General features: G+C 31.3%; 2 protein-coding genes across 2 annotated transcripts in view; both read left to right on the top strand.

The window, feature by feature from the left end:
- The window catches only part of LOC136983431 (cilia-and flagella-associated protein 96-like), a 47,664-nt gene that overhangs the window by 3,026 nt on the left and 20,996 nt on the right, over nt 1-23,642 (top strand). The window contains exon 2 of the mRNA XM_067280168.1: nt 912-1,125. The gene's annotated coding sequence lies outside the window, so the exon portion shown is untranslated. The remainder of the gene's footprint in view (nt 1-911; nt 1,126-23,642) is intronic.
- LOC136983434 (glutathione S-transferase 1-like) lies at nt 9,693-16,062 on the top strand. The gene is made up of 5 exons (XM_067280171.1): nt 9,693-9,927; nt 13,610-13,668; nt 15,294-15,435; nt 15,529-15,693; nt 15,780-16,062. Exons 1-5 carry the CDS (start codon nt 9,739-9,741, stop codon nt 15,918-15,920), a joined length of 696 nt encoding a protein of 231 aa, XP_067136272.1. The 5' UTR covers nt 9,693-9,738; the 3' UTR covers nt 15,921-16,062.

Genomic DNA, 23,642 nt, shown 5'->3' with positions numbered 1-23,642 from the left:
CGGAAAGGATTCCCAAGGGTGTCACGGGGGCATAAACTGCTGCCAGTGTTGACACTGTCATTAACACTGTATATGCTAAACAAGCAGTCCCGATGACATAAGCGTAATAGCGACAGTTGTCAACATTCTAGTCGCGAAATTCGATATAGGAGGCGGAGACATGTCATTGCTTTGAGGCAGAACGGATTTCCCTAGAGATTGCGGACTTGGGCTGAATCTAACCTGTTTAGGACTACAGAAAGGGATGGAAAATGTTCTGATAGAATCAAAAGATTTATTAACGAGATCAGATTGATAATAAATGAAGAAAATAATCATTTTCTATATATTACGATGAATAAAACAAAGCGAAAACTATCCTATTTGAAAGATCGTAAGTTACGTTTAAAGATATTTTGTTAAATTAATTACATTCGTATACAAAGACAAAAGAAAAATATTAATTCCTCTTTTCACAAAATTAACTTTTTGGTGGGGATGTTTTATTTTTTCTTTCATTAACTACACGGATTAATATAATCGAAATTAAGTTTAAAAATTAATTAATTTACTAAAATGTAAATTAAAATTTATCAAACACTCCAATAAATGTTTGAATATATACATAGGATAACAATATATATATATAAATACGTAAATATAAACGTTTAAAAATGTATAAAAGTAGTTTAAAAGTTTTAGTAAATACCAAATTTTATAAACGATCTGTTGCATTTATTTACGCTTATCTGAAATCCCTTAAATAAATATGTTAATCACGAATAGATAGCAAACACGAATAAGCTAATGATTATTCAATTTATATAAGTCACGAATGATATTTATATTTAAAAAAAAAAAATAAAATATTTTTATCCTTTACAGAATTTTATTAAAACTTACCCAAAGGATAAATAATATTCCTATTTTAGGAAAAGTGAATCCAGACACGTGACTGTTTGTTGAAAGTATCAAATGCGTCAAGCAACTGTGCCGTTTGCAGCAAATGCCTTGTATAATCAGAGAGAGGAATCGTGCAACGTGCAGCTGCAACTCTCTCTTCTGCCATTGGACCAAATTCCGAATGGGTGTGGCCAAGATTTCTCTTTACTTTTCCTTAAGTCGTATTTTATAAAGACATACGAGGTAAGGAGGAAATTACGAAAAAAATAAAATAATATTTATATCTATAGGTCTATATAATATCATAGCTTTTAGCCGTGATAGAAATCATAAAACGTTCAGTTTAATTTTGTAGTCCTATATAAAATTTCTCTATCTAGATAGGAATTCCTTCAGGAAAAAAGATCTGATATAGACAAAGAGAGAAAAAGCACCCAAGATTTTTCGGCTGTTTGAATAGAAGAATATTTTAATAAATTATATAATTGGAATAATTTTATAAACGCGTAAAGATTATTAAATTAATTTAGATATGCTAAATAAATTAAAAATCAACAGATGTATGATTGTGAGGTAAAGCAAAGTTTACAATCGTTTAAATATTTAATTCTAATTTACTGATTTGTAAATAAAATTGGATTGGAGGTAACTCGATATTTTAATTTAGCTTGGAGGAAATAATTTTAAAACAAATTTAAAGGAATTAATCGCAAATGAATTAAATTTATCGAATCTCGCTGAAAAATAAAGAGTTCCTATCTAATATAAATGCAGCTAATCAATTTATCCTCGAATTATATTTTATTCACTTTTCGACAAAATCCATTTAATCAGTTTTTAAATTTTTAATTTCTCGCCTTAAATAAGAATCTAGTTATTTGTTAAGACATTTTTCTTTTTCTTTTACTTTTTTTTATGCAAACGAAGGGAAAATTTGTTTAGCATCTTTTTAAATTCTATCATCGAGTAAGACGCACTTAATTAATTTCTTGTTAAAGTTTCCTAGATATATTTAATTAAGTTCTGTTTTAATTGGGTGATTAACAGTTTTCTTCTTGAGTACGAACATTTTTATAAACTAATTACGGCTAGTGTTTATGTTAAGGGGATAAAAAACTTGGGGGAAAAAAGTTCATTCTTGACCCCATACTAATTCCGTATTCTATGTGCGGCATTTTCGCCCATGAATAATAGAACCATCAGAACTGCCCTCTAGTACCATCCCTCTCAACTATCGGCTATCACTTACTACGCCCTGACTGTCCTAATGGAAGTAATTAGTTGACGTCTCAATGGATTGAACTGATTGAATTACACCATTTACGAACAACGGCATCTACTCTCTAAATGTGTCCTCTTCCCGCAAGATGTCGTCCTATCGATAGGAACAGCAATGATGTCATTCGATGCTCTGCCGTCATTACAGTTGCCCCCTTTTTTTAATCAGCGCTCAGAATTAAAATTGTTTTTATAAATTACTCTGCATCCTAATATGCACCAACAACGGGAAAAAAATTTATTATCTCTAACGGTTATGAAAAAATCTCTCATTAGGGACATTGCCAAGTTTTTCTAATAATTATATTAAGAAAAAAACCAAACAATTTGTAATTTGTTTATAAGTATTTTAATTCTTATACTAATTTAAAGAGTAGGTAGTTTTTTAGTGAGTATGCGGATGGGTAATGGATAAAAATGTTTCCTTTCCATATTACTTAAGATCAAATATACAAGAAGAGCAAATAAAATTAGTTCATCTGATTTACTTACTTTAATTCTTAGATTACCATCCATTGATTTTAATTTAATTACTTTACATCGATTTCAATTCTTCAACTTGATTTTAGTTCTTAAATTACCACTAGTAAATTCCGTTTTTGCAGTTTTATATAAATTTTAATTTAATTTCAAGTCTATAATTACACGATTATCGTATACTTTCTCTTATTTTGAACTGCCTTATCTCAAACTTAGTACCTCATAATTATAAACACTTTTTACTGTAATTTCCACAAATATAACTTAAATTCTTTGAATTAGTTGCGTTAAAATACTAGAAAATAAGGATTTATAAAAGTATCGCAAGTGTAATTTTGTGAGAATTTAAAATAAAATAATAACAATAATTAATTCAAAATCGTGTTCGAGATCAAATGGACATTAGACTTACTCATTAATTATTGTTAAGATAACTCCAATTAGTCCGCTAAATATCTCAATTTGTTTGTCGCTTGCCGTAAATACTTGATTTTTAATCCTTCAATTAACTGCACACTAATTAACTATATATAAATCAAACTTTATGTAACTTTATAAACATAATTAGATCGTTTCTTAGCAGTTATTATGCGTATTATTCTATAAATAAACACTCTTAAAAGTAAAAAACGGAACATTCCTACTTAAAAAAATACGAAAACGAATAATACATTTTAAAAAATAAAAAAACAAAATATATTTTAATAGAACAACGAGAAATTTATTTAATTATATTTTATCGTTTTTTTCCAATAACAAAAATTAATATCTGATTATCGAACGATACGGTCGTATATTCTTTATAGCAGTAGTTTAAATCGACCTCGGATAATGTGATAATTGTAGATAGATGCTATCTTTTACAATAATCAAATTTATAATGGATTCGAAGTCAAATGTATGCGATAATAACTAACCTAGGTGAAATTACCTACTCTATGCGGAATTTGCGTGCATGCTTAAAGCGTAATAAAGGACATGAGTCAGTGTAGCGTGCTGTTTTAATTTTAAGTAGAATTATGGTAATTTCTCTAGAGGACCAAATTAAGGATTGTCATTGTCAAAACCATAACAGATTAGCGAGTTACAACCGCAAATAACACCCAATATTGATTGAAGGAAGTCGACTTATCTCGACGAATACTGAGTAGTCGACGTTACAAGTTATATAGTCACGAAGCGATCACTTTAACCAATCGGAATTAGATTATCTTAATTAGAGTAATTTTCATTTACTATTTAACCTATAAATATACACCCATTATAACTTTTCCAATCATTATTCTTCATTTAATCTCGCCTAGTTACGTCAGTGTTTATATTACAACTCGTAAAGTGTAGGATGAAGCGTTAACTGGAGTGATATATCCCAAGGGTTATATACATATATAGGATAAATATTAGATAAGTGAAATATAGTTTGGAATATTTAATTAAGCTGTACGATTACGTGGTTCTAATTCAAAATCTAGAGTAATTATAACTAGTTGACGCCCAATGTTACGGGTTAAGAGGAAGATTATCGCGAGAGGCAGAATTATTTTTGTACTTTCTTTTTATTTGTTTTGCTAGTTAAGCTCGTTTAGGGAGTTATTATTTCCCAATTGGTTTGGAGAACACAAAATTTTATTGATGGCGCCAGACATTACTGCCGGATATCCCTATACTCCGGTCAGAGTTGGGCGTGAAACGACTACCGATACCCAATCGACAATTGCTGCTAGCATCCAATAATAAAACTGGCCGTTATCTCGATATGTCGTGATAATTCTCAATCCGTCACAGTAAATGGTTACGCCCCGTTCTCGCAACAATAAACCTTCCTCATTAGGGTAATTTATAAACGGATATAACCAAAATGCGTCCCGACCGGTAACACTAGTAAGCCGTAGATGAGGGGGATTCTTCGAAAGGAATTTAGTCATTAATAATATTTTCGCATAATTATTTCTCTTGTTTTTTAGCTATTATATTTTGTAATTTAATTTTATATTAGATAAATCAATTTTAAATCGTTAAAAATAGCGTCTAGCTGCGTACATTTTATTTTTAAACTTAAGGCCTTAGCTTTTTAAATGTTTCAGAAACTCAAAAAACACGGAACTTTGTATAGAAAAAATATGAAAATACTTTCATATTTATTCGCATTTTAGATGTTACAAAATTAAATGAATATATGCAACAAGGAAATATTCTGTATAAAATAGAACAGAATATACTTTCTTTTGAATATAAAATTTCCATATTTAATCTAATCGTTTGTCTTATTAATTAAATATGATCAAAGATAATCTATAGCTTTAATTTTTTTCTCTACAAATTATTTCTCTTACTTATTATTTCTCTACAAATTATAGCGGAATATCACTTAATGGGTTATTTCTAAAATCGTATTAAATAACTTAATATACTAAAATATATGATTTTTTATAGTTTAAAGAGCCTTACGCTAGAGAATACAGTTTAGGGACTAATGCTTTTAAATTCATTATTATTTCGTAGAAAGTCCTCCTGTATGTGTCATATGTCTATAAAACAATTTATTTGGGGTCTTTATATAATATTTATTCATTTTTGTTTTATTTTGACTTTGTTGTTGTATAATAAAAATACAATTGTAAAATATTTATTTTAGTGTTTCACAATATAAAAAAAAAGACTTGACAAATTTATCGATTTTAAAAAATAGTAGATACTGTACAACAGCGATCGCCAGCATTTCTGACCTCACGGACCACTAAGCTAACAATTTTGAATCCCGCGGACCACTGTCATGAATTTTGTTTAAACGATAGAATAATGAACATAAAAGTTCCATTTTACTTTATTAATAGGAAATTCACTTGTTTAATTATAACAAATTAATGTGAAGTTTGTTGCTGCTTGTTTGAAATAAGTTTATGGATTTCTGGATCTTTTCCACGAAGGAGGATAATCGCACTCATATTATTTATTGATAACAGTCATTTCGTATTTAGTTTAAGATTCGAACCCTCAATGAGTGAGAAAAAGCAACTAAGAATTTTTTATTTCTTTCGTAATACTTTGCTTAACCTTCAGTTGATCAATGTCCAAATTTCTCCACGGACCACCAAAATTTTCTCGTGGACTTCCGCTGCTGTACAGTATTTGATATAAGTCCAGAGCCGGATTTATACGTCAGCTAAACAAGCTATATCTTAGGGCTTCAAGGTAAAAGAGTACACTAAGGCCTTACGCTTTTAAATTCGTTATTATTTGGTGGAGATAAAAGGCCTCGTCCATGTTATAGCTTATTACCAACAGGTCTAAATCTGACTTTGTATATGTCTATAGAATCTTAACTATACATGATGAGTACAATTTTTTTTAAAAATATATATTTATTACAGCTAATTTGTATTTAAATTTATTTTTTTTAAATTATGCACATTTATTATTATTATTTTTTATTTAAAAGAAATTGAAAACAAAATCACAATTTACTCAATTTTATAATTTTATAATTGTTCGCGCTTGTTTCCGAATTAGAAGAAATGATGTCGTCTATAACTATTGTCTTTTATGAGGACAAATTTCACTTGATTGGATATACTCTTCTGTTTAAAATAAGCTAATTAATCCTGTTTGAGAAAAAACTATTGATTGAATTAATGGAGTTTGACACTCGAACTAACACCGAAACCATAACAAAATTCAATTAAATGGGATTATTGCGATCCCTATCACGAAGCAACAGCTAGAACTCAGGCAGATACACAAATGGATGAATCTCCTTCAGAAATTATTAATACATAAATATTAATAAATGGCCGTTTTAGTTACATAAATCGCCGCAAATATAACGGCGCTGTAATTAAATCGCGTGATATAATGACGTAATGAACAATTCTGCACAAGAGAACGTGAAAATTTTGCGTGACCCGATTAAATTCTAAATGCTTCGCAGGAAGTTGATAATTACGTTTTAATGAAATTGTGAGGCGCTCACTGAATGTCGGAAGAAGTTGGCAGCTAATATTAAAAAACCGATTGTGTGCAGTTCTATCACATATTTCACGTCACGCTGATGACGTCAGAGTTTACTACAGCGCACCGAAATAGTTGGGGTATATCACGTCAGCCACAAATGAGGAATATTAATTGTATGTTAGCATTAACTACAAATATATTTATTTTTTATTTAAATTCGTCGTAAATTTTCTTTCGTAATCAGATTCTTTGTGTGTAATGGGTATAACAGGTATTTTTTTAATGGCGAAAGCTTGCTCTGAATGGAATTTTGTTATTCAGTTTCAGTATGCGATGCTATACAAATGACGAATGTTGGACTACAAATGACGTAATTCAAATATATAAGCTTAGAAGTTATAAATATTACAGTTGATTTTCCAAAATACTTATATATTTTTTAAAATATAAGTTATTTTTATATAAACATTCATTAATTACGAATATTAAACATGTATATTCGTTAAGAAGTGATATAAGTAACAGGTACACTTGAACAATATACATTGATTAATACACATTCAATGTATGTTTTTCAATACATAATGTAAGAAGTTCATACAGTATACATTTCTTGAATTTCGTATATTGAAAAGCCTATCATTCGTGATGCACAGACACTACTTGAAGAGCATATAACTTACAACATTACTTGGAGAACGTACATCGATTAATACCTACCAGTTTTTATTGTTTTTAAACAAGTAAGAATTACATAGTGTTGTTTGTATCGACGAAGAGAGAAAACTAATACAGTATAAAATTTTTTCTGAAAAGTTCTTTTTCTGTGATGTCAATTCTTCTGATCTTTTTCCCACTTATAATTATCTGTTCGTAAAATAAAATTGCAGGATTTAAATGCGAAAATACTAAGTTTACATAAAATAATTCCATCTCACTTTCTAACACCAACATCATATTGAAAATTGCTTTTTATAATTTCGAATTGTAATTAATTAAATTTTAGAAAATTTATTTAATCACTTCACTTATATAATTGATTTAATAATTTGGAAAAATATAAATTTGATGATAATTTTCGAAGGAGATTTTCACCAAAAAGTGAAAATTGTTACAGAAAAGAATTGAATTTAAGAAAGTTTTTGGAAGTGGAATTTCAGGGGAAAATGCATAGAAGTGGGAGAGAATAAAATCAGTTTACATTTCCAATAATCGGAAATTTATTTATAATCTTTAATAAATCAAACTGAAAAATATTAAAGGAGAAAACGAAATTAGATTTTCGTTACTTTAAGAAAATATAAATGAGAAATCAAAATTGAAAAACTCCTGTAATTCCAGATGTTTTGAAACGTAATAATAATAAAAAAAGAAAGAAGGGAAAAAATTTCAATCAGAGATATAGTTGCTATAGCAACAGTAAATATAGGGAAGAGTCTAAATAATATTTGGAATTTTTTTAGTGCGCGCCCAGAGAGGAGAACGAGCTACACAAAATAATCTTCAGCCATGTGATTGGTGGGGGTGTCACGTGATGTATTTTTATTCGATTCGTCATCGTCAGGAACCGCGATATTGTATATTTACCAGCTGGGATATACATAAGCCTGTTTCGTAGACCACTCTGTATCAGATTGGTGTGGACGATTTGATCAGACTTCGACCGAAAAAAGAAAACAATTTTTCCTAACGCCACTTTTGATTGATAGAAGAGCGAATGTGGACAGACACTTTACCGTCGGGACTTGTAACTGATTGTATTATCTAACTGTGCGAGTCTCTTTCGTAAACTGGTGGCTCCATCTGTAGAAGAAAAACAAAATTAAAATATTCTTTATCACACTATTAAACACTTTATATATGATTTAACAGTTACTTCTTAGAAATAGTATAATTTTAAAATTTATTTAAAAATTTTTTCTCGTTTTCTTACCTTCTGTTTATAATTTTGTGCAAATGAATCATAGACGGGAATTAATGACATTATCCTAATTTTTTTGACCCCTTTCTAGTATATTGAACCTGTATTGTCATGTTGTTCTATATAATTTTTGTTTATGTAATTGTTTATGTACAGTGTATTAACAATAAGTTATTTGAATCTAAATAACACGTTAAAATATTATAAGATGTTAGCCTATTTTTTAAAATATATTTGTTTATTTATATTTTAAAACATACATATAAACTTTAAAAAAAGCTTTTATAACTAATTAAAATATATATATTATGTAAATTTAAACAATTCGTGTCTTCTAAATTTTATTTTTCTTTCATTTTAAATCGTTTTGCAATGTTTTAAGATTAAATTTGATAATAATCAGTCTAAGACGAAATATGGACAGGATTTTATAATAAAAACATTTCACACGTACTTTTTACTAGGAAGTGTATTTAAAAGATTATTTCACGGAAATTCTCGAGCAGTATATGTTAAAGGAATAAATTTTGTTTATAAAATTTGTTTATATTAGCATTTATCAGCAATTTATATTAATCTGTCTAATATTTTATTATATATTAGACAAATTAATAATTTATATTTAATTTTATTATTAATTATTAGTTTTATTATGTATTTTATTCTGTTTTAAGGGTTTGTTAAGTTAATACAAGCTTGATATAAACTTGAAATCATGCTTCAGATCCTATTTCAAGGACTTATCAACTAGTTGGGTATGAACCCAACTGCTTGTATCAAAGACGTATAGTAACGAAATCTATGAATATTTTTTTTCTTAAATGAAACATGTTACACTGTCAGATATCTTCTTTGACATTCTGTTTAAAAAGTTTAAATAATATATTTTGAAAATAGTTACTAAAGAGAATGTTAGATGGCACCACAGTCATTTAGCAATTATATTTTATTAATATTTAAAACTTTGGAAATATAATAAATTATTTACAACTGTGTTAAACGGCGAAATAAACCCATAAAAACGAATGTTTTCATGAATAAATAATAAAGTAAACAACATTTATTTAAAAAACGAAACGATCCGAAAACTCGATTATTATATATGGCTATCGACATCCTGTTGCTATTGCAACCGTGACTTGTAATTCAAAACATAACCGGATGGTTTTAAGAAGAAAACCTGTAGAGTCATATAAGGAAGTTGCGCTTGGATAAAATCGTTTCAAATGGGAGCGGTGTGCACAGTCCCTGCTCAGGTAACGCAAGCTGTAGACATGCCTCTCGTTCTCTATCACTTTCCAGTTAGCTCGCCTTGTCGAGCTGTTATTATGACAGCCAAGCATCTCGGAATCGAACTGTCCTTAAAAGAAATTAATCTGTTTAATAAAGAACAATTGAAACCGGAATTTCTCAAGGTAAGTCATATTTAAAGTGGCCCAATAGTCAGCTAACTTTTGCAAATAATAAATGATCGTACTCAAATATTTAAATCATTTTGTTTATATCACTGAATGAAGTACAGTACAATCGACACAAGGCTTTTCTTTACATCCTTTAATCCGCTAAGCCTTGTGTCGATTGTATTGCGCTTCATTACGTGATATAAACAAAACAGAAAAACAGACACGGTTTCAAATTAAGAAGATTATTTATATCATATTTCAATGTTGTTCCAAATTTAATTTACGATTCGTATTCGCCAGCGCATTCCTAAAATACTAAGCAAAACAACGTTAAATTAACTGACTTTTGGCCCACCTTTATTTTCAAAAGTTGTACTTTAATACTTATGTTATTAAAAGAATTGTTCATAATTGTATAAATTAATTTCCAATGTTTAAATTAAATAATATAATATAATTTTAAATTTATATTTAAAACAGTACTCAAAAGGTGGCGCTCGATGTAGTTGTACTAGCTGATAAACACACTTTAATTAATTTAATACAGTGATACCTTGTTTTCGTCGATAATCCGTCCGAAAACAATCGGCGAAATTCGAAACTGGCGAAAACAGAGGTAATTATTTCCATATGAACCAATGTAAATCCAATTAGGCCTAATTCGTTCTAGACACTCCAAAATACACATACCAAAAACATATTTTATAGAAAATAAATAGAATTTAATACAAAAAACAATAAGAAATTGAAATAAAATGAATATAAAAGACTAATGTGAAGAATAAATTAACATTTAACATGGCATTCAAAAGGCTGCTAGTTCTGAAAACTTTCTTTGGTCCCATGATAGAGTTGAAAGGAAAGCAATGGAATTTTGGCTAGACGCGAGGATAATGTTAACACAACGCGACTCTGAACAGGAAAACGTATGAATCGCCCTTTGTTTTCGCAAAATTAGCAGCGCGGTCAGGTGGGCACGACGACGAAATCCGAGGCAACAGACGAAAACCGAGGTATTACCGTACATAGACGGCGTGTTTCGTCGTCAATTCCCTACTTCTGCTGTATAATACTTTTTCGGATACATTGCAGATATTATTAGCTTATGATCATGATTATCGTTGAAGAAAATAATTATAATTTACTGTAGGCCTACTTCCGATGCGTTAATGACAGGCCAAATAGTAACAAGCTTACCTGAACTGTTAATTTTGTCAACATTTTTAGCCATAGCTGGAAAAAGAAAACTCTAAATTTATCTTTTTCCCCCTATATCATTATTAATAGATTTAATCAATCACATATTATAACAAGAATCCATAAATTAGACACTGGTTAGAACATAACTCTGCATTGTTCCTAAATTCCACTTTAGATGTACTGTACTGTACCATAGAGGAGGGTTACTTTGCGTGGATTTTACCCCAGAAAGCTTATTTCTTCAAAATAAAGAAAAACATTTTAACTTTTCAAACATAAATAACCAAATGTGATCTGTTCTTTTCATTCACATGGGAGGAAATTCTTTGAATCCAAAGCTTTTTTTTAAACAGTTTATGATCAATATTATATAGGGGAAGAAGGATGTTAATCACCCACCTTTTTTGATTTTTTGACTGTCTAAATTAATATTACATGTAATGAGAGTATATTGATCAAAATAAGCTTTTTTAAAAATTTCCAGTCAATTTTTACCAGCATTTGGAAGGAGCTAATAAAATAATACGGTAGTTTCATAAATGTCAGAAACACAAATTTTTGACTCATTTCTTTAAATTAACAATGTTCTCTATATCATAAAGAATTCAAAACATATTACAGAAAAAATATACAGAACTTTTGTAACATTTAATTATACTGTATAATTAAATGTTACAAAAGTTCTGTAAAATTATCAGATATCTCCTGAGCTATGATTATAATTGATACATTTGGAGAGGCAAATAAAATACTATTAACCACTGGTAAAATAGATTTTTGCAATTTATTTTGGCCTACACAAATAAAAAGCATTTACAAATAAATTACAATGTTAAAAAAATTAACTGTTAGTGGAACAAATGAAATAAAACAATTTCTAGACAGATGATCGAATTAATAAAATAGAATAATTAGTGATACAAAACATGGTAAGAAAAAAAAAAGAGAGAAAGATTAACATATCTTTACTATGATTTTAATGCATAGTATAATTGAATATTTGTAAGAACAATTAAAATTTCCCGAGTTTCCTTGATCATGTAAAGAATTTGACTAACATAAATTTCTGTTTTAATATTGGACCAAATAAAGTACCCTTGATTAGAAGAGTTAGAACATAAAATTCTCAAAGTATTTTCAATTTGAGCATCAGAAATAATTTACCAAATACTGCACGTTTTCACTGTTCTCTTTCCTTTGAATTCAACAGTAAATAAGCTTCTTAATTAAATTAGTTTATACTAAGGGACTTCCTCTCTCGCTCTCTCGCCTAAGTTTTCTCCCATTTGTTCCCAATAGAGATTATTGGGCTGCAATTTGAAAAAATTGAGGACAACTTCCCACTGTCGTCCTTCTGTTCTTTCCTTAATCTCGAAAACAGTGTTAGATAGATGTAATTCGAGGCCAGATATGGAAAGCTTAGGGACAGGAGGCCCCGATTAAGTATATACGAACTTCCAATGCAAACCTTTCCCCCTGAAAGCAGTTAATATATGACCGGCATGACTACTGTTATCAGGAAAAGTGTGATGTACAGGGCAAGCCAGTACTAATTTGAGATGGAGAACATTAAATAAATTAAAAATATAATTAAAAATTTCGGCATTGCGATGATATCACAATAAATAATTGCACGTTTACAATAAAAATAACGTGACAATTTTTTGATTCTTGGTGTTTATTTTCTTTCTTTTTTCGAGACGGTAAAAATTGTTATGACGATTTCAAGCTAAATGTTTATACATATAGAGTAGATATATCTTGTCTACTTAATATATATATAAATATATAATGGTATTTTTGTCTGAAAATTCCATCTTATCCATAATTAATTATTTTAAATCTGTACAGTACATAGAATAAGTTTTACCGGAATGAATTGCCACAAAATACACTAGTTTCACAAAGCATATTGCAACATATTTTTCTATTATTAATAATTTATTATACAGCATTTCATATTTACTGTATATTCATATTTACAAAGCATTTAAAATAAGGGCTGTGTAAATATGAATATACAGTAGATTTAATAAATGCTGTATAATTAATTAATTAATTAATGCTGTATAATTAATTATACAGCATTTCATATTTACTGTTAATTCATATTTACAAAGCATTTATTTAAATGCTTTGTAAATATGAATATACAGTTGAAATTCTTTACACGTAAATTGTAATTGCCGCAACGGAAATAAAGGTAATATGCGATTTTTCCGCTTACAAATACCTAGAAGGAATCCAATGAAACATGGCGTCAAAATTAGAGAATGCCAACCTCTTACTATATAGGGCCACTAATGTAACCGAATTGTTTACTAATAATGTATCACGATATATTATATTACTGTATAACTTGCGATCGAAAGCGCTTTACGGATTAGTTCTAATAATAAAGTAACATAAAAAATATGATTATTTATTGTTATTTATATAGGCTATTAAAATACGTTGCAGAAATTTAAATAAAATGCACATTGTATTTTTTTAGATTAATCCACAGCATTCGGTTCCAACTTTGGACGATAATGGCTTCATTCTTTGGGAAAGGTAGGAAAATTATAATTTTTAAAGCTTTATTACTCATAGTAAATATGCCATAGCATGCAATTCAACAATTACATTATACTATACATCATTCTAATGGCATGCTGTTACTAATGCTCACAATAGTTAAACTATATATCACTGTTCAATTGTCCATAAATTGAATTGTTTGTATCGATTTAATATATAGAGTGGCTTTTACATTTAATATAATTGCTTTCAGACTCATCTCTGAGGAAATTAATAACTCATTGCCATCGTTAGAAGTATTATTTATCCAAATAATGTGTATATCTTTGTAATGATACTTTAGAATTTTATCATGCGTTTATTTTATTAACACATTAATTCTTGTGCTGCATTTTTAAAATTGCAGACCTGTAGGCCTAAATTTTCACTGTCGTTCTCCTGTCCGTTTATTCGTTTTCTGTTAATCTCTTAGATAAAAACGAGACCAGATATGGAAAGGTTAGGTAGCGGAGGCCCCGATTAATTTTTAAACTTAAATATGATTAAAAAATTACCCGCCATTGTGACGATGTTACAATAAATGATTAAGATTTTTATTTTCGACTTAATATTAGATTTGGATACTATACATCAATTTAATGTTAGATATTAATTAATGTTTATGGCCCAATTTCACCTATCTACTGGCCTTAGAAAACCGGTCTTTTTAAAAATAATATTACAAACTGGATTCACGAACGTAACATTATTAAAGTAACGACGATGCATTGTCATTATAAGGTATAACAACGTGAACGTAGGCCATTCACGAAACGCGTCGTTAATTAAAATGTCGTTATTTTACCTCAATAATAGAGGTGTCGTTATTCAGTTTCAAAATGGCTGAAGAAACTTAGCTTATGTTCGATGACAAGAATAAACATGCCGAATCTATTGAGGATATCATAGTTCTCAGATATTATTTATTATCGAAAGAAGTAAAGTTTAATTTAATCGAAAATCATCGATTATGTATAAAGATGTGCCACTATTCTATTGGATATTTGTTTTCTGCGCTTTAAATTTTTTCCGCAGTGACATTTCCAACTTGCTGTAGATAGTGTTATGCAATTAATTAATATGAACATTATATAGAATAATTCAGTATAAGTTATTTTATGTGATGTTTTATGTAAAATCGTATCAAAGTTTATTTCTTTTGTTATCGGTGATGAACTTCAATTTACACTATTTTATTACACTAGGCCTACATCGTTACAAGTATGTTAAAAACCATCTACGATGTTTTTAACATACTTGTAATGATATAGGCCTAATACAAATTATAAGATGTGTTACGTTAGAACGATTTATTTTCTAAATATGACATTTTACTTTTCCCGGCTGTTATATAAAACAAAGGGAAAGTATGGCAATGGGTCAAAAAATGACCTTCCAAAGATTTTTACAGTTTTGGACTCGGGGTCAAACTGTGAGGCCTCAGGAAAATGCCTCCTTTGTCTCAAACAACATTTAGATTTATATTAGAAATTATTTTACATTTAGTTTATTTAACACTAATACAGTATTGTAAATTTATAAAATATCGAGTAATTATGTTTTTAAATTGTACGTTTATTGACAAACTATGAAAAACAATTTATTAATATTATATTTAGCCGAGCCATAATGGGCTATTTAGTCAACAAATATGCTCCAGGAAATTCTTTGTATCCGGAAGATCCACAGAAAAGAGCCGAAGTAGACAAAATGTTATATTTTGATATTGGAAATCTATATAAAAAGGTGCTCGATTTCGTGGTAAGTATCTAAAATATTAATAGATCTATGTATTCTTTCTCGATATTTTAAAAGTGTTCCATGTTGTAAATAATCATCCTTTTTTCCTCGTAGTTTCCTCAAATATTTACTGGAGCTAAACCTGATGAGGAAAAGAGGAAAATATTAAAAGATTCTACTGCCATTTTAGATGAAATTTTATCTAAATCACAGTACACTGCTGCAGACCATGTAACACTCGCAGATCTATCTATACTTGCTGGTATCGGTTTTGCCGAGGTAAAATATTCAATTACTATACAAGATAAATTAATTGACAAAAGTCTATAATTACGAACAATTGTTATTTTGGATTAATTTTTTAGGTGATGGATATTGATTTTAGTGAATTCAAGCATATCAAAAACTGGAAAGAAAAGCTGGAAAAAGAATTACCTTACTATAAAGAAGTTAACGAAAAAGCGTTGGAAGATTTCAAAGATTATTTAAAATCGAGGAAACAGTAATACAAAAATTTTCAGTTTCAAATCATGGTTCCTATTCCATATCGTTTAATTTTGATACTGTTCTTAGAATATACACAATGTGCTTATGTATATCTCTATTGTTACGGCTAATAAACATTTATTTGGAAGTTTTAAGTTAAAATTGATAATTATTCAAAATTTTTACAAGACGGCAGTTGCCAGAAAAAATCCCAAGTTGCAAATAAATGATAAGCCATAAACAGCGAGAATGTAGAACATAAAATCAGTAACACAAAGAATATAAGACAAAGTTATATTTTTTCACATAAACCCATAATATGGCCACGTTACGTAGCCTACTGTACATTATCATATCAGCTTGTGTATTATCGGAGGAATCACTCGGCACTGAGGCATGAACGGTTCATCGTGCTGGGGTCGATCGGAAGTTGAGGAGGGAACCTACCTATCCAGGAACCCCGCATACCCGAAGATCATCATGCTGAGGGCAGTCGTAGCCCAGACTTGATTCCGTGTTTATACAGAGCGGTAAGCCAAACTAAGCCGCTGCGGCCATCTGGCCGACATTATTGCAATTTAAACGAGAACAAAACGTACACTGTTAATTTAAATGTTTAGTCCATAAACAGAATTTTATTTGTTGGATAGATAGAATTGAATTTGATTAGACCACATTAATTTAGAAATTTATTGCGAAATATAATAAACAAAACCGGGATTATTCAGAAAACATTTCAATAGCTTAAGAAAGATGGTGTTAACATTATTAACTTCCTACTTACAATAAACTAAATAAAACATTTCGTGATTTATTGAAATTATTAAATATAAAATTAGTCTGTAAAATTTTCATTTATTCATAAAAATGTAAATGGCTATATAATAAACCTTTCCATAAAATGAAATTTTACGTCTTAAAAGTAAGCTTCATCGTTAAATGAGATGAAGTTTTTATTATTATTTGACATAAAAATATTATTCGATACATTCTCACATACCGAACTTGTTATTATTGAACTGCAATTTGAAAAAATTGTAGACCTAAAAATTCCCACTGACCGTTGTCTGTTCTTTCCATAATCTCGAGAACGGAGTTAGATAGATGAATTCCGAGACCAGATGATATGGAAACTTTAGGAGCAGGAGGCTCCGATTAACTATATACGAACTTCCGGTGAAAACCGGAAATCACGTGATTTTAATTCAAAAATTTCCCGTGAAAGCAGTTAATTGAGTTTTCGTTCACGTTGCCCAATTATTACAGTATAGATTCATTATAGTGGGCAAAATTCTAGTTAATCGTGAAGACCATTGAAAACTGATGGATCGCGTAACAAATACAATATAAACAATGCCTTCTATTTTTATTAGATTTCTTGGTTAATGTTACCTTAGGTTCCGAGATGGCGGCGGTGGGAATTTTTCCCTATCTTGGCGACTGCGGCGGGGAAAAATTTTTTCCCTAGAGTCGTGACGTCGACGCCGTTGAGAATTTTTCCCCGTTCGGTTTCAACCCTGAGATCGACGTTGCCGAGTATCCTGTAACCTCGAAACGGCGACGGTCGTGTGTAAATTTGCGACGGTAGAGGGAGCCCTTTCGTGACGTCGTGCGAGAGTAATATCGGCGGGAAATTCGTAGTTGTGTTACGAACGAATATGCAAATGCTCGATCTGTGACGTGATTTCTGTTCATTTCAATGCAATTTATGCAAATCGACTAGTTTCCAGTTGGAATCGTTTACTGCAGTGTTGCGACGAATTGCGTATTGGAATATTTGCTGTTTATTTTTCTGGTTACGATATTTCATTTTTTTCCTCACCACCTCCCCGCGTTTAGTTTATTGCCAATTATTCGATAATGAGTAGTTTTGCCGATTTGAGTTTCAACGACGAATTTCGGTCGAGTTGCACCACACGTGATTTCTACAAGTTAATGGAAGACGACTTCTTGGAGCTAGGTTTGCCTCCCCGTATCGATAACGCATTGAGATTTCCGAAATTTGCTGTAAAATTAGGCATACAGCCGACCGAGTCCGTTTGCATTCCGTGCGATTCTAAATGCAAATTATATCATCGGAGTAATAGAGAAAGCTGTTTCTTGCGAAGTAGTAAGTGCGGAACGAAGACTTCTGCCTTTGAAGGAACATTTATAAGTAATTTTGGCCACATTTCTTGGGGTTGCATTCTGTCGTTTATATTGCCAAGTAGTAATAAATCGAACAGAGGGAAACGCCAATCGACCAATAAAAGAGCAGCCGAATCGAAAAGAACAGGGAAGAAAAGAGCCGGGTTAATGTTACCCTTGGTGGCAAGATGGCCGCCATAGGGATTTTTCCCTACATTCTACACGGCGACGGGGAAATTTTTTCCTCTGATCACGTGACCGATGCGTTTCCGGTCGCCGACGTGGTCTTCTATGGAGACTGCGCGTTACGCACTGTATCGTAATAACACGACCTAGTAACTCCTATACTATAATAAGCTAATTCAACCCTATTTTAATAGAAATAAAAACATTTTTTTACTCACGTTGATTGTCTGTCATTTCCCTTTTTTACTTTTCTTCCGGCCTTTGGAATTTTGATCTTCGTTTGTTATAGATCTTTTTTTTCCCCCTTTAACGGCTTCGTTTACTACTGTCGATGACTTCTTATTTCTTCCTTTTTTACTCGAGGTGGACGATGTTTCATTATCCTGATCCTTCTCTGATTTCTTTGAATAATTCTTCTTCTTTTTGTCGACGTTTTGAACGGGTGCAGACGGAACTGTCTCGGGTTCAACCCATTTCGGAGTTTTTCCTGTCCCTGGATAAATCATAGCAAGATGTTCGATGAAAGTTTGAAATCTTTCTCCGGCAGTTTTTTTAGGCCAGTCCATGAACTTCTTGTACATGAACAGATACATGTATGAGTCCGATAAATCGGTTGTGTAATGCTTTGGCAGGTGTTTTTTATTTTTTAGGTATCCCCATAAGCGTTCTATGTTTTGAGTGTGGTCCCCTGTCTTCGGATTCACGAAGTTTTTCGAGTGATTTACAGTTCTATGCACTACATCCACGCCTTCGATGTCGTCAATGTGGTTGTACCCCTTCCACTCGTCGGTTATTATCAAACTTCCCGATTTGACGTATTTGTAAACTATCCAGTTTAGAGTTTGTTCAGATCTGTCGTTTACCTGACAAATAAAACAGTTCCCGTCCTGTCTACATATGCCGCCCACAACCCATTTCGTTGATTTCAATAACCTGCCTTTTTCGTACTTCCTTTTGCAAATGACAGTTTCGTCGATCTCTACGATCTTATTCGGCCCACCTATTTTGAAGCTCGTCATGTTACTTAGTGATATCATCATTACTAGACGTATGTGATTCGACCAATCCACACCAGCTTTTCGAGATATCCCGGATGCTAAAGCCGAAATGGTAGCTCCACATTCTAGACATAGGTAGTGCCATATGAATGACAAGATACATCCCCAGGAAAGACGACCGCACTTGCTTTTAAAAGTCCCTTCGTAAACTGAATATTTAACTCCACACGAACTGCATCTTAGAAGACATTCATTTCTTTCTCTTCTGTAATATAATTTGCATATCTTATCGCACGCAGAACACGTCGACTCTATCTGCTGTATACCTAATTTGACCGCAAATTTGAATGCATTATCAATTGCCGGGTTCAATCCCAATTCAGAATAATCTGCTTCCATCATTTTATAAAACTTCCTTGTAGTACATTTTGCCCATAATTCCTTCGAACTGAAATCAACGTCGCCCATGACTAGCACAAAATTAGTAACCGCCTTGAAAAAAATATCCTTAGTACCGAAGTTACTAAAAAATAAAAAAAAAACAATTTAACAAAACAAACGCGCAAAAAGAAAGCAATTTCGTATTGTTTGTACTTGTAAAAAATATAAATTACCTCTTTAACAATTCGGAAAGAACAGATATTGTAAAAAAAAAAATTCTATGCCAACAACGAACATGCACCACACCACTGTCTTCTACACTCCCACCAAACAAAATTTGCATAATTCGACGATCTCGGCACCAACACATTACGTCACAACATTTCGAAAGAGCTCCCTCTCACGTCACAAACGCGAAATCGCGCGTCTCCGTTCCGAGGTTACAGGAAACGCGGTCGCCACGTCGAACGCAGGGAAAAAAATTTTCCCCGTCGCCGTCTAGAATGTAGGGAAAAATTCCCCCGGCCGCCATCTTGCCACCAAGGGTAACATTAACCAAGAGCCGTACCAAGAGAAAAGGAAAGTATCCAAGCTGGCAAAACCGAAAAAGAATGGATCGGAAAGGAAAAAAAAAAGTAGGAAGAAGTAGGCAACCACCATCGAAAAGTGAGTAAAAATATTTTTTTTTTTTGTTATTTCGGTTAACGTCCGCGGAGTCTGCAGAGAAATTCAAGATGGCGGCCGGAAACGCGGCCATCTTGAATCGAGGGAAAAATTTTTTCCCCGTCGCAGTCTCCAACGTAGGGAAAAATTTCCCCCGTCGCCATCTCGGAACCTAGGGTAACATTAACCGATTTCTTTAAAACAAAATAGATAAATAACTGAATTTTGCTAGAATGGTCGCGTAATAAGACATAATGTCTATAGAGGGGGTGCACGTGACGTCACATGACTCCGCTTACATATACAGGCGCCATATTGGTTGCTGATTTCAGGTTACCCTGCTTGATCACTTTATTTCGTCAACGTGGAAGACAGGAATTTTATTGGCTTTGCAGCCGATTTAAAAGATAATGATTTGATAAAATATAAAGAGAGAACTTTTATAGAATTGGATCCATAAGAAATGAAACAAACGGAATTTTCATCCAACGATTTAACCACGTGGCCAACTATAGAACATGGAGGCAGTAAATTATTTGGTTTTAACAACTAACGCTGTCACACTGGATCAGATGAAGGCATACAAATCACTCGATGCTCATAATGATTTAACAAGCGGATTTATTCATCGTGATATTTTATTCGTAATGATTTAATTTTGCTTGTAGGAGAGGTACAGTACGTATCTTCATGCGAGACTTTCCATTACTCATAACATAACTGCGTTAATATAAAGATGAATGCCATTTTATATTTAGTCACATTTTAAGTTAAGTTGTATTTATAATTACCATTACATTTTTTCTTTTGTCACTATGGTTTTGTGTTGCGCAAGTCTCTATTATTAAGATTAAGTTAATTAGCCTAATAAACATGACTAATAAATTGGAGGGCTTATCACATCAGGGACTGACTGGAGCTAAATTTTTACAAAAATTAGCCTTTAATTAACCACAATCAAATTTTTAGTAGAATGCATTTCGGGCACAAAAACTCATCAGCCTACATACACCTATACAGAATATAAACAAATATCTATCAAGACAATCTTAACATAAATAGCAATTCCAGACTAATACATCCTGGAATCGGCTGATCAGGAGTTTTTGTGTAAAGGAGTTTCCAAATTTACTGTCTCCATGTTCTATAGTTGGCCACGTGGTTAAATCGTTGGATGAAAAATCCATTTGTTTAATTTCTTATGGATCCAATTCTATAAAAGTTCTCTCTTTATATTTTATCAAATCATTATCTTTTAAATCGGCTGAAAAGCCAGTAAAATTTCTTTCTTCCACGTTGACGTAATAAAGTGATCAAGCGGGGTAAAGTGAAATCAGCAACCAATATGGCGGACAATTGTTTTGTTGGGCGGAGCAATGACGTTATATCACGTGACTGCACCCCCTCTATTGTTATGAGCAATTCATATTCGAATCTTCTCGTATCTGTACTTTTTCGTGGATTGTCTTATTCCATTTGCAGTTATACAGCCAGTTCAGTCTGGATTACGTAATTAGGAAAACGAATCTCATAATGAAAAAAAAGTAATGTTGATTATATAGTCCATGTTTGTTGATCCATGATTGTTTGCTTTAATAACTCAATCAGTTTAAATCATTATTTGCTGTTTACTGCAAATATTTAATGAATAGTGATTGCTGATAATTATTTCATTTAAATAAATTGCATCTGCGATAAGGAAAGACACGAAAATCATACGAATATCCTAAACTAGTGTGATTATTAACATTATTTCGAACAAGTTAAAAATCAATTAAATTCATCATTTTCGTTATAAATTTATTTTCTTAAAATGATAGTCTCAAAAGAACAATTCCACAATGAATTGCAAAATACGAAATTTACATATTCTATTGAGATTAAAATAATTAAGCCCAGCAGTGAGTGGCCGCACAATTTTATTTATTTTAATTAATACAAAGAGGTAGATTGACTCTTTAATCACCCGTCACACGATCGTCAGTAGACTATACTGTACATGTACGCTAAATTTTTAGTGGATTGTTTGCTTTAATACACGACGATTGATAAAGGACTCACGTGACTCCTGTTAAAGTTTTGGAAATTATACTGTCGTTCAAAATTTATATTAATTAGTTTTTTCTTTATACTTTATTGTATCACAATTTACAAATTCAAATACAGTAGAGCGTCGATAAGTGGAACCAATTGGAGACTGGGGTCCTTCCAGTTAATGATTTGTTCCAGTTTCCGACTTTGTACGAAAAAATACATTAACCGGTCCGATGTTCAAATTTTTCTCCGTTGCGTATCGCTTTCTGTTGAATTTTTCTCCGTTGCGTGTCGCTTCGTGTTGAATTTTCGTCGATTTTAAGCCTAACGAAAATTTTTATAATAATCATCGAGGCTATCGTATCGTTAAAAATTATTTCTGCATTTTGTACAAACAAAATAAATATATTAAAGAATATAAAAAACATGAAAATTATACTTTAGAAGTAAATTTAGTATCAAAAACATTCGATTCAGCACGACACAGTCCGACTGAAAATCGTTCCACTTTCCGGCCATTCCACTTACCGACGTTCCACTTATCGACGCTCTACTGTAGATCGATTTTCCTATTAAAAACCTTCAGTGTTTATTGTTATGTTTAGTGCTATTAACATTTAATGTATTTGTTTAATGCTCTCTTTTAGTATTATTTTCTGTATAAATAACTTACAGTTGTGATGCTGAATATTAAAGAGGTTGAAGCGCAAGTAAAAATGTTAAACTTGTGCGGCAAGAAGAAGTACACGTTTGACGTTTTAAGTCCAAGTAAAAGACCTTGCGACGCTCGTTCGCAACGTCAAGTGACCCAGTGAACGTCGAGCATTGACTCACGGGAAATTTGTTGAAAAAATGGCGGATACATTTATCATCGAGGGTTACCAGCGAAGGTAAATAAACAAATTAAACTGTTTAAAAGTATTTATAGGATGTTTAATAACACTAAATAATTATTTTTAATTAGCGTTGTGTCTCCTATCGTACGATAGGACTACCTCATACTTTTGTCCAGGGAAGTAGTGGCTTACGTAAATTCGAAAGCAGCTCGGAAAATTAATTTTTAGAACATTTACAAACGTATTACGCTGTTGATGGTAGAAGATGCCGTAGAACAAACCTACCTTAAGATAAGCTATTATGAAGACAAATATACGTAAATTCTATAGGCACTTCATATCACTCGCTAAAAAATTTAATTATTAAATAATTTCTGGATTAAAATCGTCTGTTTCTTTACAATGTTATTCGTAAATGCTTAAATAATCATTATTTTAATAAAATAGGTCGTAATTTTAACCACAAACACAAAAAAATGAAGTTTAAGCCGATCGTCTATTCGTCATTCTAGACGTA

This window comes from Centruroides vittatus, unplaced genomic scaffold (assembly GCF_030686945.1).
Source record: "Centruroides vittatus isolate TY-2023 unplaced genomic scaffold, ASM3068694v2 contig_882, whole genome shotgun sequence".
NCBI classification, from domain to species: domain Eukaryota; kingdom Metazoa; phylum Arthropoda; class Arachnida; order Scorpiones; family Buthidae; genus Centruroides; species Centruroides vittatus.
This window is presented reverse-complemented; position numbering and strand designations above follow the sequence as displayed.